Source organism: Nannospalax galili, unplaced genomic scaffold (genome assembly GCF_000622305.1).
Source record: "Nannospalax galili isolate Female #2095 unplaced genomic scaffold, S.galili_v1.0 scaffold1258, whole genome shotgun sequence".
NCBI lineage: Eukaryota > Metazoa > Chordata > Mammalia > Rodentia > Spalacidae > Nannospalax > Nannospalax galili.
The window spans coordinates 201,075-218,754 of NW_008341370.1; the positions used below are offsets into that span (position 1 = coordinate 201,075).

Consider the following 17,680-nt stretch of genomic DNA (forward strand, 5'->3'; position numbering starts at 1 on the left):
CACACACACACACCACTATATAAATAAATGCAATAAAAAAAAATTTAAACCAAAGGAAGCAGCATTCCTGGAGAGGGGATTGTAAAGGGTTAAGTGGAGACCCTGCCTCCCAACCAGGAGCCAATCAGGGCTGGCGGGGGCGGGGCCAGGCTGCTGCTAGGTAAGCAATCTGGACCCGCCAGTTGCCTCCCGAAGAGAGACCTGGAGCTGACCCGCAGGGCCCTGGGGCTGGGGCCGGGGCTTGGATTGGAGGTCCTGCCTTCTGCCCTGTGATAGGTCGCAGGGGAGGGTGCAGGGCAGCTGCGGGGTTGCACAGCGGTTGGCTGCCCTGACTGGGGGCCATGGCAGAAGGGACGGAGACCAGGACCCTGAGCCCTTTGAGCCCCCAGGCAGCAGGCACCCGGGCTATGACTTCAGCTGGCTCTGATGGCCCACATGGACACAGGATCTATTTTTAGCTCTGGCCACAGAAGCTTCAACCACCACGGAACGCAGGGGTAGCCAGGGCTGCGCCAAGGCTGTCTGGGTAGAGGGAGGAGTGGGAGAGACCAGGCTGCCCCATGACCAGACGGCCCCCTGTGTGAGCCCTGACCAGTTCTCCATGGCCTGGCAGACAGCCTGCCTCTGGGTCAAGGACAAGGTCAGGGCGTGCAGCTGGGAGAGCAGAGGGACAAGGCCCTGTGGTCTGGACAAGGGTTGCATCAGTCCAAGCAGTGGCCCAGGGCAGGGAGGGCAAAGGCTGGGTTGGTTGTGTAAAGGCAGAGGGACTGCCCCAGAGTGAGACAGCAGGTGCAGAGAGACCGGGCCTGGCTGGCCTCCCACGAGTGGCCAGTCCCACAGGTGGCCAATGATTCGCTATTTGCACTTAGGCAAGGAGCCTGCCTTCCATGGGCCTCAGACTCCCCATACATGTAATGACAACGCTGGACTAGAAGGCTGATCCCAGCTCCTGTCTCCTGCCCTGGGGTCCCCACTTTCTTCATTACAGAGATTCCCAGTGCCCTACTAGCCCTGGCTGTGGGTGGCCACATGCAGCCCTGTAGAAAGTCCCTCTGGCTGGCACTGTCTGCCTCCTGGCTCCTCCTCATCCTCCTGGGGATCTGCCCCCTTTTCCGCCTGGCAGTGCCACCCAAGCCTCCTCCAGGACACCCCCAAGGCTGGCCCCACTGGCTGGATGCTGCATTCCTATCTAGTTTCTCCCAGCCTGGGGAGCCCCCAGAAGATGCTCCACAGCTTCCTCAAGCCCCCCGGGGGAGCAGCTGCTCCTGGGGAACGTGCTTTGACACCTCCAAATGTAGAGGCAATGGTCTTAAGGTCTTTGTGCTCCCCCTGGCTAGCCCGACCTCTGAGGCTCCTCAAAGGATCCTGGCCTCCCTGGAAACCTCTGGCTACCACACACCCAACACATCGGAGGCTTGCCTCCTCCTCTTCCTCCCCAGCTTGGACCAGAGAGGAGTTTGCCAGCCTTTGCCTCCACACTGGAGTGCTGGCAAGAACCATCTGGTCCTCAGTCTCCACCCAGCCCTCTGCACCCACCGGGGACAGGTGATGGTGGCCGAGGCCAGCCCCTCAGCAGACATCTTCCGACCCGGCTTTGATGTAGCGCTCCCGCTCCTCCCTGAAGACCATCCGTTGCAAGGTGGGGCTCCTGGCCAGCTGCAGCAGCACAGCCCCCATTCAGGGGCAGTCTGGCTAGCCGTAGCAGAAGAGAGGGGCGGGTGGCGCATCGCAGGTATCCAGGACTCCGCCTGCCCCTGGGATGAGCACTGTGATCTGCATCCCAGACCCCAACAGTAAGTGAACCCACCCTTTGGGGAGCTGAGTGGGAGGGGGGCTGTGATGGGAGTAAGCCCAGAAGATGGAGTCAAGGGCAGAACTGAGATGGAGAAGGAGCTAGTTCTGGTAAGTTTCAGTTGCAGCAGGAAGGAATCAGGTTAGATAGCAGAGTGAACTTCCACCAAGGTGATTTACTTCAAGGAATGGGAAAAGCAGACTTGTGAGTTCTCCCTTGGGGGTGTCTTTGAAACAAAACATAGCTCACTGCTGCTTCCTCCCTTTCTCCTATTCCAATTCCTCTGACATTTTGTGTAACATACACTTGTATGGTGCTTACTTTGTGCTCAGCACCTTTATAAACGATGATAATGGGCTGGGCAGAGGGCTCAGTCATAAAGTGCTTGTCTTACAAGCATGAAGACCTGAGTTCAAGCCCCAGAACCTGTATAAAAGCCCAGTGCTAGGGAGGTAAAAAACAGGAGGATCCTAGGGCCCTAGCCAAATGTCTTAACTGAATTGGTGAGATATCAAAAACTAAGGTAGAGAGGTTGGTGAGAGGGCTCCGTGGGTAAAGGCGCTTGCTGCCAAGTCTGAGGACTTGAGTTTGATTCCTGGAACCCACATGGCAGAAGAGAACTGAGACTTGAGAGTTGTCCTCTGACTTCCACATGCACTCACTCACGCAATAAATAGGTGTTAAAAAATAAAATAAGGAAGAGAGCAATCGAGGAAGAGGCCTGTGGCCTCCACACATGCACGCACACAAAGGAACTGATGATTGTGTATAATAAAATAATACTAACTGCTGTCACTTAAGTGTTATACACCAGAGTAAAGATGGGAGGCCACCCAACCAGAATGAGTACAGCTAGAGTTTTCAGTTCAGCAGGACAGTGCTGAGTTTTACTTACGATCAACCCTGACAAAGAAGTCATGCAAATTAGTAACTGCTCCTAGCTGGAAGCTGTTCTGGTGTCTAATTTTGGAGATTAATCTCTCAAGGAAATAACAGCCTTTGGTTAAAGCAAATATGACTTAGGTCAGATCTAAAGAAGAACTTGCTACTAGTGAGAGTGTCTGCATAGACATATAAGGGGAGGGAGCCTGGCAGGGGTGGGGATGACACATGTGAGTTTATAGAGGAACTTCCCACCACCTGTGCTGACTTGGGGTATTGGAGTGGGAGTGGGGAGCCGTCCATTCCTCATCACCCAAACCCCTGTGTCTTCAGGAGACTGTCGTTTCCAAAGGGTGGCCCCAGGGGTGGGCAAAAGTGCTAGTCCTTCTAAGGTGCTCAGGCTGGAAGGGGCCCATGGTTCCCTCTGCACTGCACTGCCCTCCCGCCCCACTGAGTTTCCAGTCCCTCAGGTGTCTCTGGTGCCTCCTCCCATAATCTCCCTCCCCAACCTCCAACACAGCTATTCTGAGCTTCGCTTCCCCCAGGACTCTTTCCTGTGGCTGCTTTCCAATTTTGTCTCTGCTTGGTGTTCTGGGGCTTCCCTCAGCCTAGGGCTGGGGGAGTGGGAGAGGGGTAGGAGGATGGGGGGTGCAATCCTTCCCCCTCCTGAAGGTACAGAGAGATCTCCAGGGAGCCTATTTGTGGGGTACAAAGGGGCCTTGTCTTTCCTACAGCTGGTCCTTTTGGGGGCTAGAGAACTTGGGGCTCCTCAAGCTTAGAGCCCAGAGCCTGATGGCCTCTCATTTCATGAGAGGCTCCCTGGTCACCAGGCCCTCCCTCCCTCTTCCCACTCTGCACTTGCTGGCCCTTCAGAAGTCTCCCATTGGGCTGACTTTGGTTGCTACTATATGTGCTGAGTTTGAAAGTTGTTTCAGTATAGCTCCGGCCATTCCTGGATACAGGTGGTTTTGTTTTGTTTTGTTTTGTTTTATTGTTTTGTTTTGTTTTGTTTTGTGAGACTGGGTCTCCCTGTAGCCCCAGCTGACCTGGAACTCACTATGTAGACCATGCTGGCCTCGAACTCACAGAGATTCCCCCTGCCTCTGCCTCTTGCGTGCTGGGTCTACAGGTGTGCGCCACTGAGTCCAGCAAGTGTTTTGTTTGTTTTTGAGATGGAGTCTCAATATAAAGCCCAGGCTGGTCTGGAACACCCTAGACCAGGCTAGCCTTGAACTTGCAGTGATTGTTGAGGCTCTGTCTCCCAAGTGCTGAGATTTCATTTGTTGAGTGCCATGCCACCCTGCTGTGGGTAACGTTTCTAATGATGAGTTTAGGAACAGGGAGAGAGAAGGAGGTAGACAGCCACAGGGCCAGCCTCAGAAGTCGGCCTGAATAAAACGCCAGCCAGAGAAAAAGGCAGGGCAGTCCCACAGTCTCTCATTCCCTGGCAGGATTGGGAGGTGGCCTGGGAGTGTGGAGTGTCAGTCTGGGGTCAGGGCAGTGCCTACAGCTTTCCTCTGTCATTGTGGATTCTCCTAGCATCCTCCACAGGAGGCATCAGTCCCCATCTCCAGCACAGGAAACAGGCTCAAGCAGTTGGCGAAGCCTTAGATGACAAGGTTCTCTGCTGAGTAGGGCCCCTCACTTTCCTGATCAGGAACTCAGGAGCGCTGGAGTTGGAATTGCATGTCCCACTTCTGGCTCCAATGCCAGTGTTTTTCCACCTTGGTTGAATAATCTCCTGTTGCTTTGGAATAAGGGCCTGCCCATTGAAATTGTGATTTCTTTATTTTTATGAATAGGTGATTCATTCACAGAGTGTAGAATTCCAAAGGTACAAAGGGTACACAGTCAAAGTCCCCCCTCCCCACCTGGCTCAACCACCCAGGTTTCCTTCCTGGAACCAAGCTCTGGTTTCAGCTTTATGTGTCTTTTCTGAAGGGCTCTGTGTGGGGAGTAGGATGTATACACAGACCCTCCACTGCCCCCTTTTTTTCTGTTTATTTGGTTTTTTAAAAAATATTTTATCTGCTGGGCATAATGGCGCACACCTTTAATCCCAGCACTTGGGAGGCAGAGGCAGGTGGATCTCTGTGAGTTCAAGTCCAGCCTGGTCTACATAGTGAGTTCCAGGACAGCTGGGGCTACAGGGAGACCCTGTCTCAAAAAGACAAAAAAAATTATTATTTATATTATTTTATGTGTATGAGTGGATTGCCTGCATCTGTGTAAGTGCAATGCCCTTGGAGGTCAGAAGAAGGCATTGGATCCCCTGGAACTGGTGTTACAGACAGTTGTTATCCGCCATGTGGTACTGGGACTGGATCCCTGGTCCTCTGCAAGAGCAGCCAGTGCTCTTAACCACTGAGTCATCTCTCCAGCCCTAAGTGTGATTTTTTTTTTTTTTTTTTTAAAGATTTATCATTTTTTAAATTGTGTGTATATGTGTAGGTATGTGCACGTAAATGCTGATGCCCATGGAAGCCAGACTCACAGTGTCAAGATTCCCTGGAATTCCATACAGGCAATTATGAGCCACCAGATGTGGAGGCTGAGAACCAAACTTGGGTCTTCTGCAAGAGCAGTGTGTGTTCTTACTTAGGTCTCCAGCATTTTTCTTTCTTTTTTTGAGGCAGTCTCATGTGGCCTAAGCTACCTTTGAACTTACTGAATTCATAATATAGCTGAAGATAGTATTGAACTCCTAATTTTTCTGCCTCGACCTCCCAAGTGCTGGGATTGCAAGTGTGCACCACCTAACCCATTTTAAAAATGGGTATGTGTGTGTGATGTGCATGTATGTATGGAAGCTCAAATGTGTGTAGGCACACATGGGAGGGCATGTGCATGTGTGTGCATGTGGAGGCCAACCTTGATGGTGTCTTCTTTGATTGCTCTCCACTTTGTTTTATTTTATTTTTATTTATTAATTTTTAAATTTCATGTGTATGAATGTTTTGTCTCCATGTATGTAGTAAATGCACCCATACATGCAATGCCCAAGGAGGCCAGAAGAGGGCATTGGATCCCCTGGAACTAGACTTAAGGATGGTTGCTGGCCATCATGTGGGTGCTGGGAACCGAACCCGGGTCCTCTGCAAGAGCATCTGGTGCTTCTCTGAGCCATCTCTCTAGCCCTTTTCCCCTATTTTTAAGTAAACTCAGTGTGTGTTTCAACATTCTCCCATCCACACCCACTAGATGTACGAGGTACAATGTCAAGAACTCAGAGACCTTTTAGGGGCACATGAAAATAGCATCAGAAGGGGCTGAAGTGCACTGGCTGTTCTTGGAGAAGATCTGGGTTCAATTCCCAGCACCCACATGGCAGCTAACAACTGTCTGTAACACCAGTTCCAGGGGATCCAGTGCCTTCTTCTGACCCCCATGGGCATTGCACGACACAGGTGCACTTACATACATGCAGGTGCTACACTCATACACATAAAATAAAAATAATAGGGCTGGAGAGATGGCTCAGAGGTTAAGAACACTGACTGTTCTTGCAGAAGACCCTGGTTTGAATCCCAGCACCCACATGGCAGCTAACAACTGTCTGTAACTCCAGTTCCAGGGGATCCGACAGCCTCTTCTGTCCTCCGTGGGCATTGTACAACACGGGTACATTTACCTATATGCAGGCATACTACTCATACACATAAAATAAAAATAATAAATAAAATATTAAATAAAAAAATAAAAATAATAGCTGGGTGTGGTGGCACACACCTTTAATCCCAGCACTCAGGAGGCAGAGGCAGGTGGATCTCTGTGAGTTCAAGGCCAGCCTGGTCTACATAGTGAGTTCCAGGATGCCTGGGGCTACAGGGAGACCCTGTCTTAAAAAAGACCAAAAAATAAAAATTAAAAAAAATATATTCTAAAAATAGCGTCAAGAGGAGAAAGTTTGTACATTTAGGTAGAGGAAAATGTTTTGATATATAACATTGTTTTTATATCAAAACAATTGTCAAATATTATTTATAATTTTTTTGCATATAACAGTAGTGACTGCAAAGGCCAAAGTACTTGGAGCACATGGAAGTTACAATGTCAGAGCTGGGCCCCATAGAACCTGAGCCTGCAGTACATACCACAAAAGTTGAGCATGGTGTCACACACCTTTGATCCCAGCACTTGGGAGGCAGAGGCAGGTGGATCTCTGTGAGTTCAAGCCCAGCCTGGTCTACATAGTGAGTTCTAGAACAGCTGGGGCTACAATGAGACCCTGTCTTCAAAAGACAAAAAAAAGTCACAGGATGCTAAGACTTTTTGCTCACCACACAGAAGCCTAAGTTCCTCCCTGTATTGCTTTCCCTGAGCCCCACACAGGTGCTCATTCAGCAGCTGCTTACTTACCTTACAGCTAATTGGAGGGGAGCTGCACCTGCTTAGCCAGTGCCGTGGCTTCTGATGTGATGGGGGACTGATGTTTAATATGTGGCTCCATCCAGAGGCTCCCAGTGCCTCTGAATACAGAGTGGTAAACTAAGGGTAGTCTCCTCTGGAGACCCCTAAGCAGTACCTCAGGAAGGCTGACATAGCTAGGGATTGGAATTGGCATTTATTGGTTCTAACCACAGCCTGGGCCCCTCCTTGGGACTCAGTTTCCTCTCCTGTTCAGTGGGGCTGCTGCAGAGGCTGCTTGATGCCCCCAGGTCTGCCTGTTGAAGTCAGGCTCAGAGCAGAGGCTGCAGCTGAGGAGAGTCCTGGGTGGCCCCATTCATGTGCCTCACGGAGCACCCTGTGTGCCCAGGGGTTCCCTATAGCCTTTCTACTGCAGCTGTATCATGGGCATCACTTCCCTGGGCAGACAGTCCTAGAGATGTAGCTCCGAGGACGCTGTGGCTCTGGGCCCTCCTACATACACACACTGGCACTGCCTGAGCATGGCCCTGGGGCTGGGGGAACAGAGGAGGCCTGTCCTCCAAGAGGGGCCTGTGAGCAAGAGCTTCCTGTGTGGTTCCAGGCTAGAGGCCCAGCCCACTTCACTACAGAGAAGCCTTTCATGGGCAGGGACCATGGGGGAGGGCTGGGTATGGAGGTCACTCAGGTGAGGGGGAAGGCTGGGTGTGGAGGTCACTCAGGTGAGGGGGAGGGCTGGGTATGGATGTCACTCGGGTGAGGGGGAGGGCTGGGTGTGGAGGTCATTCAGGTGAGGGGGAGGGCTGGGTATGGATGACACTCGGGTGAGGGGGAGGGCTGGGTGTGGAGGTCACTCAGGTGATGGGGAGGGCAGGGTGTGGAGGTCACTCGAGTGAGGAGGAGGGCTGGGTGTGGAGGTCACTCAGGTGATGGGGAGGGCAGGGTGTGGAGGTCACTCAGGTTAGGGGTGCCCAAGAGTGCCCAGGGCAGAGCAGTAGAATAAGCCTGGGTGACATCAGATCCCCACACCTCCCATCTTGTAGATGAGGAAACTGGGGTATAAGGACCAGAGGGAAGCATCTAAGGCTGCCAAGGACAGAGGTAGCACCCAGGGCTTCTGGATCCTGGTGGAGCAGTGAATGGACAAGGGTCCAGGTTGCTGCTTCTGTCTGTGTCACTGTGTGTGGCCGTGTGTTTATCTGTGGACACAGTGGGGGTCTGCACCCTTTGGCTTTCACCACAAGGTTTTAGGGGTCACTGGGCATGCCAAGCAGAGTGAAGAGCAGCGGACTTAGGCCCCTATGTCCAGGGCCCTCCTGTGCTTCCTCAGGACCCAACTGGGAGAAATGCTACCTAATGCCACATTCTGCCTCATTCCTGGCCACCGACCTGCCACCTCCCACTTCCTCCAGGCCCTTCAGGTACAACCCCAGCCCTAGTATCCCCAGCCTCTGTCCCTATACTCTTGAACTAGCAGGAACACTGGGCACTGACCCATAGGAAGGATGCTGTCCATGTCTTTACTCTGGGGTTCAAGTGTGCTTGTGTCCACCTTCACTGGGCCCTCTGTAGAGCAACAGCCTGTCCCCAATTCCCCAAACACCCTCCTCTCTTTATCCCTTCCCCTAACAGCAGGGGCTGTTGCCTTGGACTGGGGTGGTGGTAAGTGTGTGCGGGGAGGGGCTGGGCTCCCCAATGACTGCCCTACTCCCCCCCCCCCCCAGGCTGGCTGTATCCCTGTGCTCCTCAGCCCCCGCTGGGAGCTGCCGTTCTCTGAGGTCATCGACTGGACCAAGGCAGCCATCATTGCTGATGAGAGGCTCCCACAGCAGGTAGCTCAGCTTAGGGTCTAGCCCATGGTGGTGAGGGGGTCATGGTAGAGGCCCCAGGATCCTGCAACACCCCCCCTACTGGCTTCAGTCTCCCTGTAGCCCCAGCTGGCCAGGAACTCACTATGTAGACCAGACTGGCCTCTATCTCACAGAGATCTGCCTGCCTCTGCCTCCCTCATCCTGGGATTAAAGACGGATTCAAGGCTTGTGCCACCACAACCAGCCCCTCAGTCCTTCTTGTCCACTCACATGGTTAATTTTCATAGCCCCCAAACCCCCTCTGGGTTACCCATAGATGTAGGAAGGTGAAGCCTCTGGAAGATGCTGAGAGCAAGTCCTAGTTTCCCCATTGCTACAAGGGGATAAATTAAACCACATGATCCCAAGATACCAGCTCGCTGAAGGGACCCATGGGCCCTGGGGTAGAAACGCACAAGCCCCTGTGGTTCCATCTGATGAAGTTTTCCATGGTCTGAAGAACATACATGAGCTTGTCTTGATTGGGGGAGGAGGGAGGAGAGAGACATGAAAATGAGCAGTAGTCACTCTTTAACTGGGCATGGTGGCCATGCCTATAATCCCAGCCCCAGGAAGAGGGAGGCAGGAAGATCAGGAGCTCAAGATCATTTTCAGCTATGTAGCAAGTTCGAGGCCAGCCTGGGCTATGTGTGAGAACTTGTCTCAAAGGAAAAAACAACACAAGAACAAAAACAACTGGGGCTGTAGAGATGGCTCAGTGGTTAGGAGTACTTGCTGCTCTTCCAGAGACCTGGAGAGTGCTTCCCAGCACACACACTGAGTGGCTCACAACAGACTGGAGCTTTAGCTCCAGGTCATCCAACGCCCTCTTCTGGCCTCCAAAAGCAGGCACACACGTGGCATGCACACACATACACACACACTCACACATCACTAAAAATAGTAAAAAATATTTAAAACAAACCCCCAAACAATAGTCACAATTTAGTCACCAAGCCCGACCCCAGCTAAGCACTTCATAGGTATGTTCTAATCAAGTCTTTACAACTGCCTATGATGGCTATGCTATCCTCATTCCACAGATGGAGAAACGGAGACTGAAAGCTGCAACAGTGATCAGTCACATGCTTCCTGTCTCCCCTCTCTACTTTGGTTTTTTTTTTTTTTTTTTTTTTTTTCGGTCTTTTTAAGACAGGGTCTCTCTGTAGCCCCAGCTGTCCTGGAACTCATTATATAGACAAGGCTGGCCTTGAGCTCACAGAGATCCACCTGCTTCTGCCTCCCAAGTATGCACCACCACACCTGGCTGATCTTGACCCTTCTTCCTCCACCTCTTGAGTGCTGGGATTACAGGCATGTGCCATCATGCCCAGTTTATGTGGTTCTAAGGATCAAACCTGGGCCTTGTCTATGCTGGGCAGACATTTTATCAACTGAACCATATCTCCACCTTTTGAATTTTTTACTTTGTTTTGTTTTGAGACAAGGACTCTACCAATTGTGGTCCAAGCTGGCATTGAACTTGGGATCCTCCAGCCTCAGTCTCCCAGGTGCTGGAATTTACAGGCATGTGTCACTTTCTCAAACAATAAATGGCACTTAAACTAGCTCTGTGTTGGCCAGGCGTGGTAGCTCACACCTTTAGTCCCAGCACTTGGGAGGCAAAAGCAAGAGGATCTCTGTGAATTCAAGAGTTCAAGGCCAGCCTGGTCTACATAGTGAGTTCCAGGTCAGCGGGGGGTACAGGGAGACCCTGACTCAGAAAGACTCAAAAACAAACAAACAACAACAACAACAAAAACTAGCTCTGTGTGACTGTAGACACAAGGGCCATGCTACTGGGGGCTGGGCCAAGTGCGGCCCTTAAGAACCATGGAAAGAAAGCTGCTGGTTCCCAGAGCCTGGGCTCCAGGGTTGCCCTCTCAGGGTCAGTCAGGACCTGATAAGGCCCCAGACCTCCTCTTTCTCGCTCTGTGCCTCTAGGTCCTAGCTGCCCTCCGAGAGATGCTCCCTGGACGAATTCTCACCCTGCGCCAACAGACCCAGTTTCTGTGGAACGCTTACTTCTCCTCAGTGGAAAAGGTCATCCATACCACTCTAGAGGTGAGAGGGGCTCATCTGCAGGGGCCCCAAGGGGGGCCCATTGTAGGACCCCGGGGCTCCTCTCCAGCTCTCCCCCCTCCATCCTCCTCTCCCTGGAAGTCTCCTCCCTGTGTTGGAGTTCCTTTTTTGATGCTTCTGTAGTGCATCAGACTTGGCTGTGAGATCTTGGACACGTTTCCCTTGTCTGTAGGGGGGACTGCAATGGCCCATGGATTCCAAGCATGTGCTAACTCTAGTTGATGGTAGTAGCTGTCTGGGGTGTTGGGTTAGAGTCTCTGGATCTTTCAGGATTCTGAGTCCTGAAAGAATGGCATGACTGTGCAGTTGTGTCTGCGGGGAGTGAGGAAGGGAAGGAAGGCCCTGAACCTGTCACCATCTGCCATCTGTAGACTGACTACGTACAGTACAGAAGTCTCTAGATTTGGGCTCCAGCTTCTCTAGGTGCTCTAGGTGATGTGGCTGAGCCTATCTGCACAACCTGAAGGAGGCGGGTGGGACTGTGCCAGGTTGTTATCTCCTCCCATTCCCCCACCCACCATCATAGGTCCCGCCCTCCCCAGGCCCCACCCCTGTTCATGCCCCACCACTCCCTTCCTCAGGCCTCACCCATAGCCTGCTGTCCGCACCTTCCACACTAGCCTCTTCCTCCCCACAGCTTCCTTCTTCTTCCATAGATCATTCAAGACCGTATCTGGGGTGCATCTGCTCATTCCTCGCTGCTGTGGAACAGCCCTCCAGGGGCACTCCTGGCCCTGCCCACTTTTTCCATGAGCCCCCAGGACTTCCCCTTCTACTTCTTGCAACAGGGTATGTCCTGTGGGTGGATCAACTTGGGTACCCTAAACTCTCCCTAGGTCTGCCCCAGCTTCATCCACAGAGATCCTCCCAAGCCCCAACATCTCCTCTGGTTCTTGGGGGGTTCCCCACCCAGTTCCCTCTCCAGGGGGCTCCATCTTCTCCCTCCTAACAGCCTGTGTCTCCTTCCCCCAGGCTCCCACCCTGAGAGCAGATTCAGCGCCCTGATCTGGGTGGGGGCCCTTGGCCAGCCCCCCCTGAAGCTCATCCAGGCCGTGGCAGGTTCCAGGCACTGTGCCCAGGTCTGCCCCCTTGACAGCTGTAGTCCTGGGGTTCTGGGTGGGAGCAGGGAACAGGGCAGGGCCCTAGATGACCACACATTTTGGGGGGAGGCACAGAGAGGATTTCCAAGGGTTCTTGGTGACTTCTTTAAGTCTCAGATTTCTGTTTTTTGCACCCCTGCCTGGAGGCTATATACGTGGATTCAACCGAAACTCTAGTTCAGATGTTCTGGTGAACAGCTTTTAAGTTGAATCTCTATATTTTCATAGTGAAGATGGGTTATATCCATTCCCCAATTTCAATCCATCTGGAGTAAGTGATTTTCAGGGTTACTGTTTCAGAGATGGAATGTAACCTGGATCTGTTGAAGCCCTTTAAGGGATCAGATTTCTTTTTAAAAAAACCTTTACTCAGTACTCTGGAGGCACAGGCAGGCAGGTCTCTTGAGTTCAAGGCCAGCCCAGTCTACCAAGTTCCTGGCCGTGGGGGGAGCTTATAGGGAGACCCTGTCTCAAAAAGACCAAAAAAATTTTTTTTAATTTATCTTGCCAGCTTGGTGGTGCACACCTTTTTTTAATCCTAGCACTCAGGAGGCAGAGGCAGAGGCAGACAGATCTCTGTGAGTTGTGAGTTGGAGGCCAGCCTGGTTTACATAGTGAGTTCTAGGCCAGCTGGCGTTATAGGGAGACCCTGTCTCAAAAAAACAAACAAAAAAATTATTTATTTTATGTGTATGAATGTTTTGCCTTGCATGTATGTAAATGTACCACATGCATGCAATGCCAGAAGAGGTCAGAAGAGGGCATCAGATCCCCTGGAACTGGAGTTACAGATGGTTGTTACCTGCAGTGTGGGTGCTGGGAACCCAACCTGAGTCCCTGAAAGTGCAGCCGGTGCTCTTAACCTCCGAGCCATCTCTCTAGTCCCAAGCCTCAGGTTTCTTGCTCTTTTCCTGTGAACTTCTAGAGACCTGGTAAAACTCTTGAAAAGTTGGATGAGGCTGGAGAGATAAACATTCACCCATTAATTTACTCGGCAGTCACTCTCCTCGCCAGACCCTGGGAACCTGCACTGAGGATGCAAAGAGAAAGTAGGAGAGGGTTCTGCCCTAGTTGTTGTTTCCTGTGCTCACACTGTCAAATCTCATTTTGAAAGAAGCCAGGTTGTCACTCACGATGGATCACACACTCAGGAGGCTGAGGCAGGAGGAATGTCGAGAGTTAGATGCTAACCTGGGCTACACAGTGAATACCAGGCCAGCCAGGGCTTTATAACAAGACCCTGTTTCAAAAGCCTTAAAATAAAACAAAAAGGTCAGAGAATCCAGGTAGACCCTCACAAAGGGACAAAGGAAGGAAGCAGCTAGACCAGGAATGTCCATAAATGGAACATTTGAGCTGAGCAGGAAGTGACCAGGGGGAGGACGCAGACCTTAGAGAGATGTAGATGACACAGAAAGTCAGAGCTCACAATTAGAATTTTTTTTTTTTCTTTCTTTCTTTCTTTCTTTCTTTCTTTCTTTCTTTCTTTCTTTCTTTCTTTCTTCTTTCTTTCTTTTTTCTTTTTTTTGAGGCAGGGTTTCACTATGTAACTCTGGCTGACCTGGAACAGAACTTGCTATGTAGATCAGGCTGGCTTCAAATTCACAGAAATCTGCCTGCCTCTGCCTCCAAAGCGCTGGGTTTACATAGTTGTGTGCCCCCACACTTAGCTCAACCAGAATTCTTGCTTTCCACATAATCAGAGGCAAGACCAGGATGACAATGACTGAGCGCCCCTGGTGCGTGCATAAGTAGCCCCTTTCCCACACCACTTCCACTCTGAGAAAGATCACCCCCGAGACTCCCCTTCTGCCCCAGACTCCAGACTCCAGACATATCCCCTTTCCTCCTAGATCCTGATACTCTGGAGCAGTGAGAAGCCACTCCCTGACAGGTGGCCAAAGACAACAGTGCCTTTGACAGTCATTGAGGGGCACAGGAAGGTGAGGCGGGGAGGCAAAGAAGAGCTAGGCTCTGACTACAGACCGGAGAGGGCAGACACTGGGTGTCCTGAGTCAAAGTTGGACTTCTAGATAGCCCTGCAGGAATCAGACCATAGGTTCTGGCTGCAGGTCTTACAGGAATGATGTGCTTATGCTAGGGCTGGGGCCCAGTCTTACAGCAATTCACCTGGCATGTACAGGGTCCTGGGTTCCATCCACAGCAGCTCAAAACAAATGGCACTCTTTTCTCCCTGACCCTGTGAAATGTGTTTCTAGAGCACTGGGATTCATATGATGTGGGATGCAGGAGACTGTGGTGGGAGGTATTTCAGATGAGGGGTAGGGAGAAGCCTGGGATCATGGGGAAATACAGATAGAGGGAGGCAAATTGAGCCCGGAGGGGTGGAGGCTGTGGAAACCTGGGCAAGCAGGCGCCATCTGCTGTCCCCGTGCTTCTGAGCAAGACTTCATTTTTCCAGACCTGATCCTTTCAAATAAGGGATGTTTGCCTGCCCCTCCTAGGGTTGATATGCACATCTGATGTGAAGACAGAGGGAATCTGAGATGGTAAAGGGCTCCTACAGCCCAAAAGGAAATGACGGTCCAAGCTTGTGGACAGGCTCCAGCACTCCTGGCCCTTCCTTCCACACCCTGTCTGAAGGGCTCCTACTAACTGGGTATGGGGTAGGGGGGTTCTCATTGCTGAGATACTCTTACCTTCCCCTCCCCACTACAGGCCAGTGACCGCTTCTTCCCGTACAGCACCATCAGCACCAGTGCCATACTCAGCCTCGATGCCCACAGTACTCTTTCTACCAGTGAGGTGAGGGCTGGGCCCAAGAGAAGTCCAGGGTGGTAGGAATAGAGCCTGAGGGCACTGAAGCCCCCTCAGGTTCTGAAGTCCTGAGCTTGACTCTTCCTGTGGTGGTCTTCAAACAGAGGCATAACACAGCCGACTCCCAGCTGGGCAAGTTTCCCCAAGTATCCCCCTGAAACACTTATATTAAATGTCTACACAACCCCAAGGAATGGCTCCCATTCCTTGTCCCCTAAGTCCTTCCCCAGCCCTTTACCATAGACTGTAAGAATTTTTGTCAGGAAGCCCCTCCTCACAGTTTTCTTAAATCCCTCTGCAGGTGGACTTTGCCTTTGTAGTGTGGCAAAGTTTTCCAGAGCGGATTGTTGGTTTTCTGACTTGGAACCACTCCTGGGATGAGGCCCGGGGTGGCTGGAGCTACAGTGCTAAGATGGCCAATGAATTCTCCATGGTCCTCACCACAGCAGCCTTCTACCACAGGTGCAAACACCAGTCCCAGAACAGGGGAGACAGGACCAGAGGTTTCAGCCCTGGACCAGAATGTGGAGGGCTTCCAGCTCAGAGTCCAGGTTCAAGGCCTATGATCTGCCACTTCCCAGTGATGTGATCCTTGGGGACATCTCACTTGTTTTAGGTTTTTGAAACAGGGTGTTATTGGGCTGGGCTAGGGATGTAGCTCAGTTGGTAGAATATTTGTCTAGCATGTATGAAGCCCTGGGTTTGATTCCAGTAGTTCATAAAACTGGGTGTGATGGCTCACCCCTGTAATCCCAGCACTGATTTGGTGGAAGCAGGAAGATGAGTTCAAGGTCACCCTCAGCTTCATATAAAGTTTGAGGCCAGCCTGAGATACATGAGGCCCTGTTTCAGAAATTATTTTCACTGTGTAGCCTCAAACTTGTGATCTTCCTGCTTTAGTCTCCTGAGTGCTAGGATTACAGGTGAACACCACCAAGCCTGACTCTCTACAAGCACTCTTGAAAACATTCTTTAACCTGTTTAAACGGCATTGGTATGACATGGAACTGTCTGTGGATTTTTCCAGGAGTTCTTTGGGAACTGTCAGAGTGAACAGTAGCCCTCATGTGTGCAGGATGAGCTGAGCTTGTCCTCTTAGGGGGCCATCACAGAAGCAAGGCTCTTGGGAGCAGCATCAAAGTGATTCATTTACAGCCTGAGACTGGTCTTTGGGCAGACATGTTTGATGGCTTTGGAACCATCAAACAAGAACTCCCAGTAAGTCTGGCTGTGCCAGAGTTCAGACTTGAGAGCCCAGACATTTGGCAAAGGGGAAGACAGAGAGAAGCTTTGGAAAGGGGCTTTGAGAACTGGGGTCAAAGGCAGGAGAATGGAGCCTGGCTGCAGCCTCTGTCTCCCCCTTGCCCAGGTACTACCACACCCTCTTCACCCACTCCCTACCCAAGGCGCTGAGGACCCTAGTAGATGAGACTCCCACCTGTGTGGACGTCCTGATGAACTTCCTAGTAGCAGCTGTTACCAAACTGCCCCCTATCAAGGTGCCCTGTGGGAGGAAGCACCCGGAGCCTGCTCCACTGGTGAGGGGACTCCAGGACAGTGTGCGCTCTTGGGGTGGGGGATAGAAGGGGAAGTCAATCTCCCCTCCATGTCTAATCCAAATCTTTCTTGCTGCAGGAGTAGAGGCTCAGAAAAAGAAAGTAGCTAGCTCATCAATCTTCTCTTCCATTTTAGGCCCCTGGGGGTCCTGGGCTGGGGTCAGAGACGCAGCCCCTGGGCCAGGACTGCATCAACCGGATGGTAGCAGAGTTCGGCCACATGCCTCTGGTGTCCTCTCGCGTGCGTCTGGACCCCGTGCTGTTCAAGGACCCGGTGTCCGTGCAACGCAAAAAGTACCGCAGCTTGGAGAAGCCCTAGAGTGGCGCTAAGGTCCCAGGGGTGCTGAGGAGCTGGGCTGCACCGGGACACGAGAAGACCAATCAAGACCTTGGATTCGTTTAAACCTATCCAGGTCGGCCAATCATGGCCAGGGTGTCCTAAAGGGCGTGGCCTCCCCGAGAAGGCACAGTCTCCCTCGGAGCAGGCAGGTCCCTTTTCCTGAAATGCTTCTCTGCAGAGCTGGCTGGAACCTGCCTTCCGATCCGCGCCGGACCCCCATCCTCGTCCACCTCCTCGGATTCATGCTGGCTGGACCCGGGACGGATTGGGAGACCCGGAGGGCGGGTCTTGCCCTCTTCTCTCTAATCTGACAGGTGCATCGCAAAGAAATTGATAGCTGCAAGTGTATCAACTGGATACCAGCGTGGCAGCACATGGACATAGTGTGCAAGGGGGAAAACTCTGTCCATATGGTGTGTACATGGGCAGAGAAGCCAGGTGAATGGGGAACACAGGACATCCCAGCTTCAGGAGATGCTGGTGACTGACAGCGCTGCACTACCGATCCCGACCACTAGAGGTCATCCGCTGCATCCGTACCACACTCCCTTCTTAAAAATGGACTTTGGTTTTGCTTTGGGGTTTTTTTTTTTTTTTTTTTTTTTGGTCTTTTTGAGACAGGGTTTCCCTGTAGCCCCAGCTGTCCTGGAACTCACTATGTAGACTAGGCTGGCCTTGAACTCACAGAGATCCGCCTGCCTCTGATTCCCGAGTGCTGGGATGAAAGGCGTGCGCCACCACGCCCGGCAATATTTTGTTTTTTAAGAGGGAAAGTGGGTGAGACAGGTTCTCACTCTGTAATCCAGGTTGACCTGAATCTCAAGGCACTTTCTCTGCCTCAATTTCCCAAGTGTTAGGGTTACAGGCGCAAACCACCGCTAGACCAGACTAAGAATTGAGCTGAGGACCGCTGGAGGGAGGGCGAGCAGGGGGGG

General features: G+C 51.9%; 1 protein-coding gene across 4 annotated transcripts; it reads left to right on the forward strand.

The window, feature by feature from the left end:
• The first annotated feature begins 202 nt into the window (after window positions 1-202).
• Extl1 (exostosin like glycosyltransferase 1) lies at window positions 203-17,343 on the forward strand. Of its 4 annotated transcripts, none has more exons than XM_029565227.1 (11): window positions 203-1,793; window positions 8,349-8,460; window positions 8,764-8,871; window positions 10,834-10,953; window positions 11,628-11,760; window positions 11,944-12,050; window positions 13,925-14,014; window positions 14,751-14,837; window positions 15,151-15,311; window positions 16,219-16,387; window positions 16,542-17,343. In XM_029565227.1, exons 1-11 carry the CDS (start codon window positions 1,030-1,032, stop codon window positions 16,722-16,724), a joined length of 2,034 nt encoding a protein of 677 aa, XP_029421087.1. In that variant the 5' UTR covers window positions 203-1,029; the 3' UTR covers window positions 16,725-17,343. The 4 variants fall into 4 exon arrangements, with proteins under 4 accessions (XP_029421087.1, XP_008835018.1, XP_029421089.1 ...); XM_008836796.3 differs by having other exon boundaries at window positions 8,370-8,460; XM_029565229.1 differs by having other exon boundaries at window positions 1,561-1,639; window positions 8,370-8,460.
• Window positions 17,344-17,680: the final 337 nt, after the last annotated feature.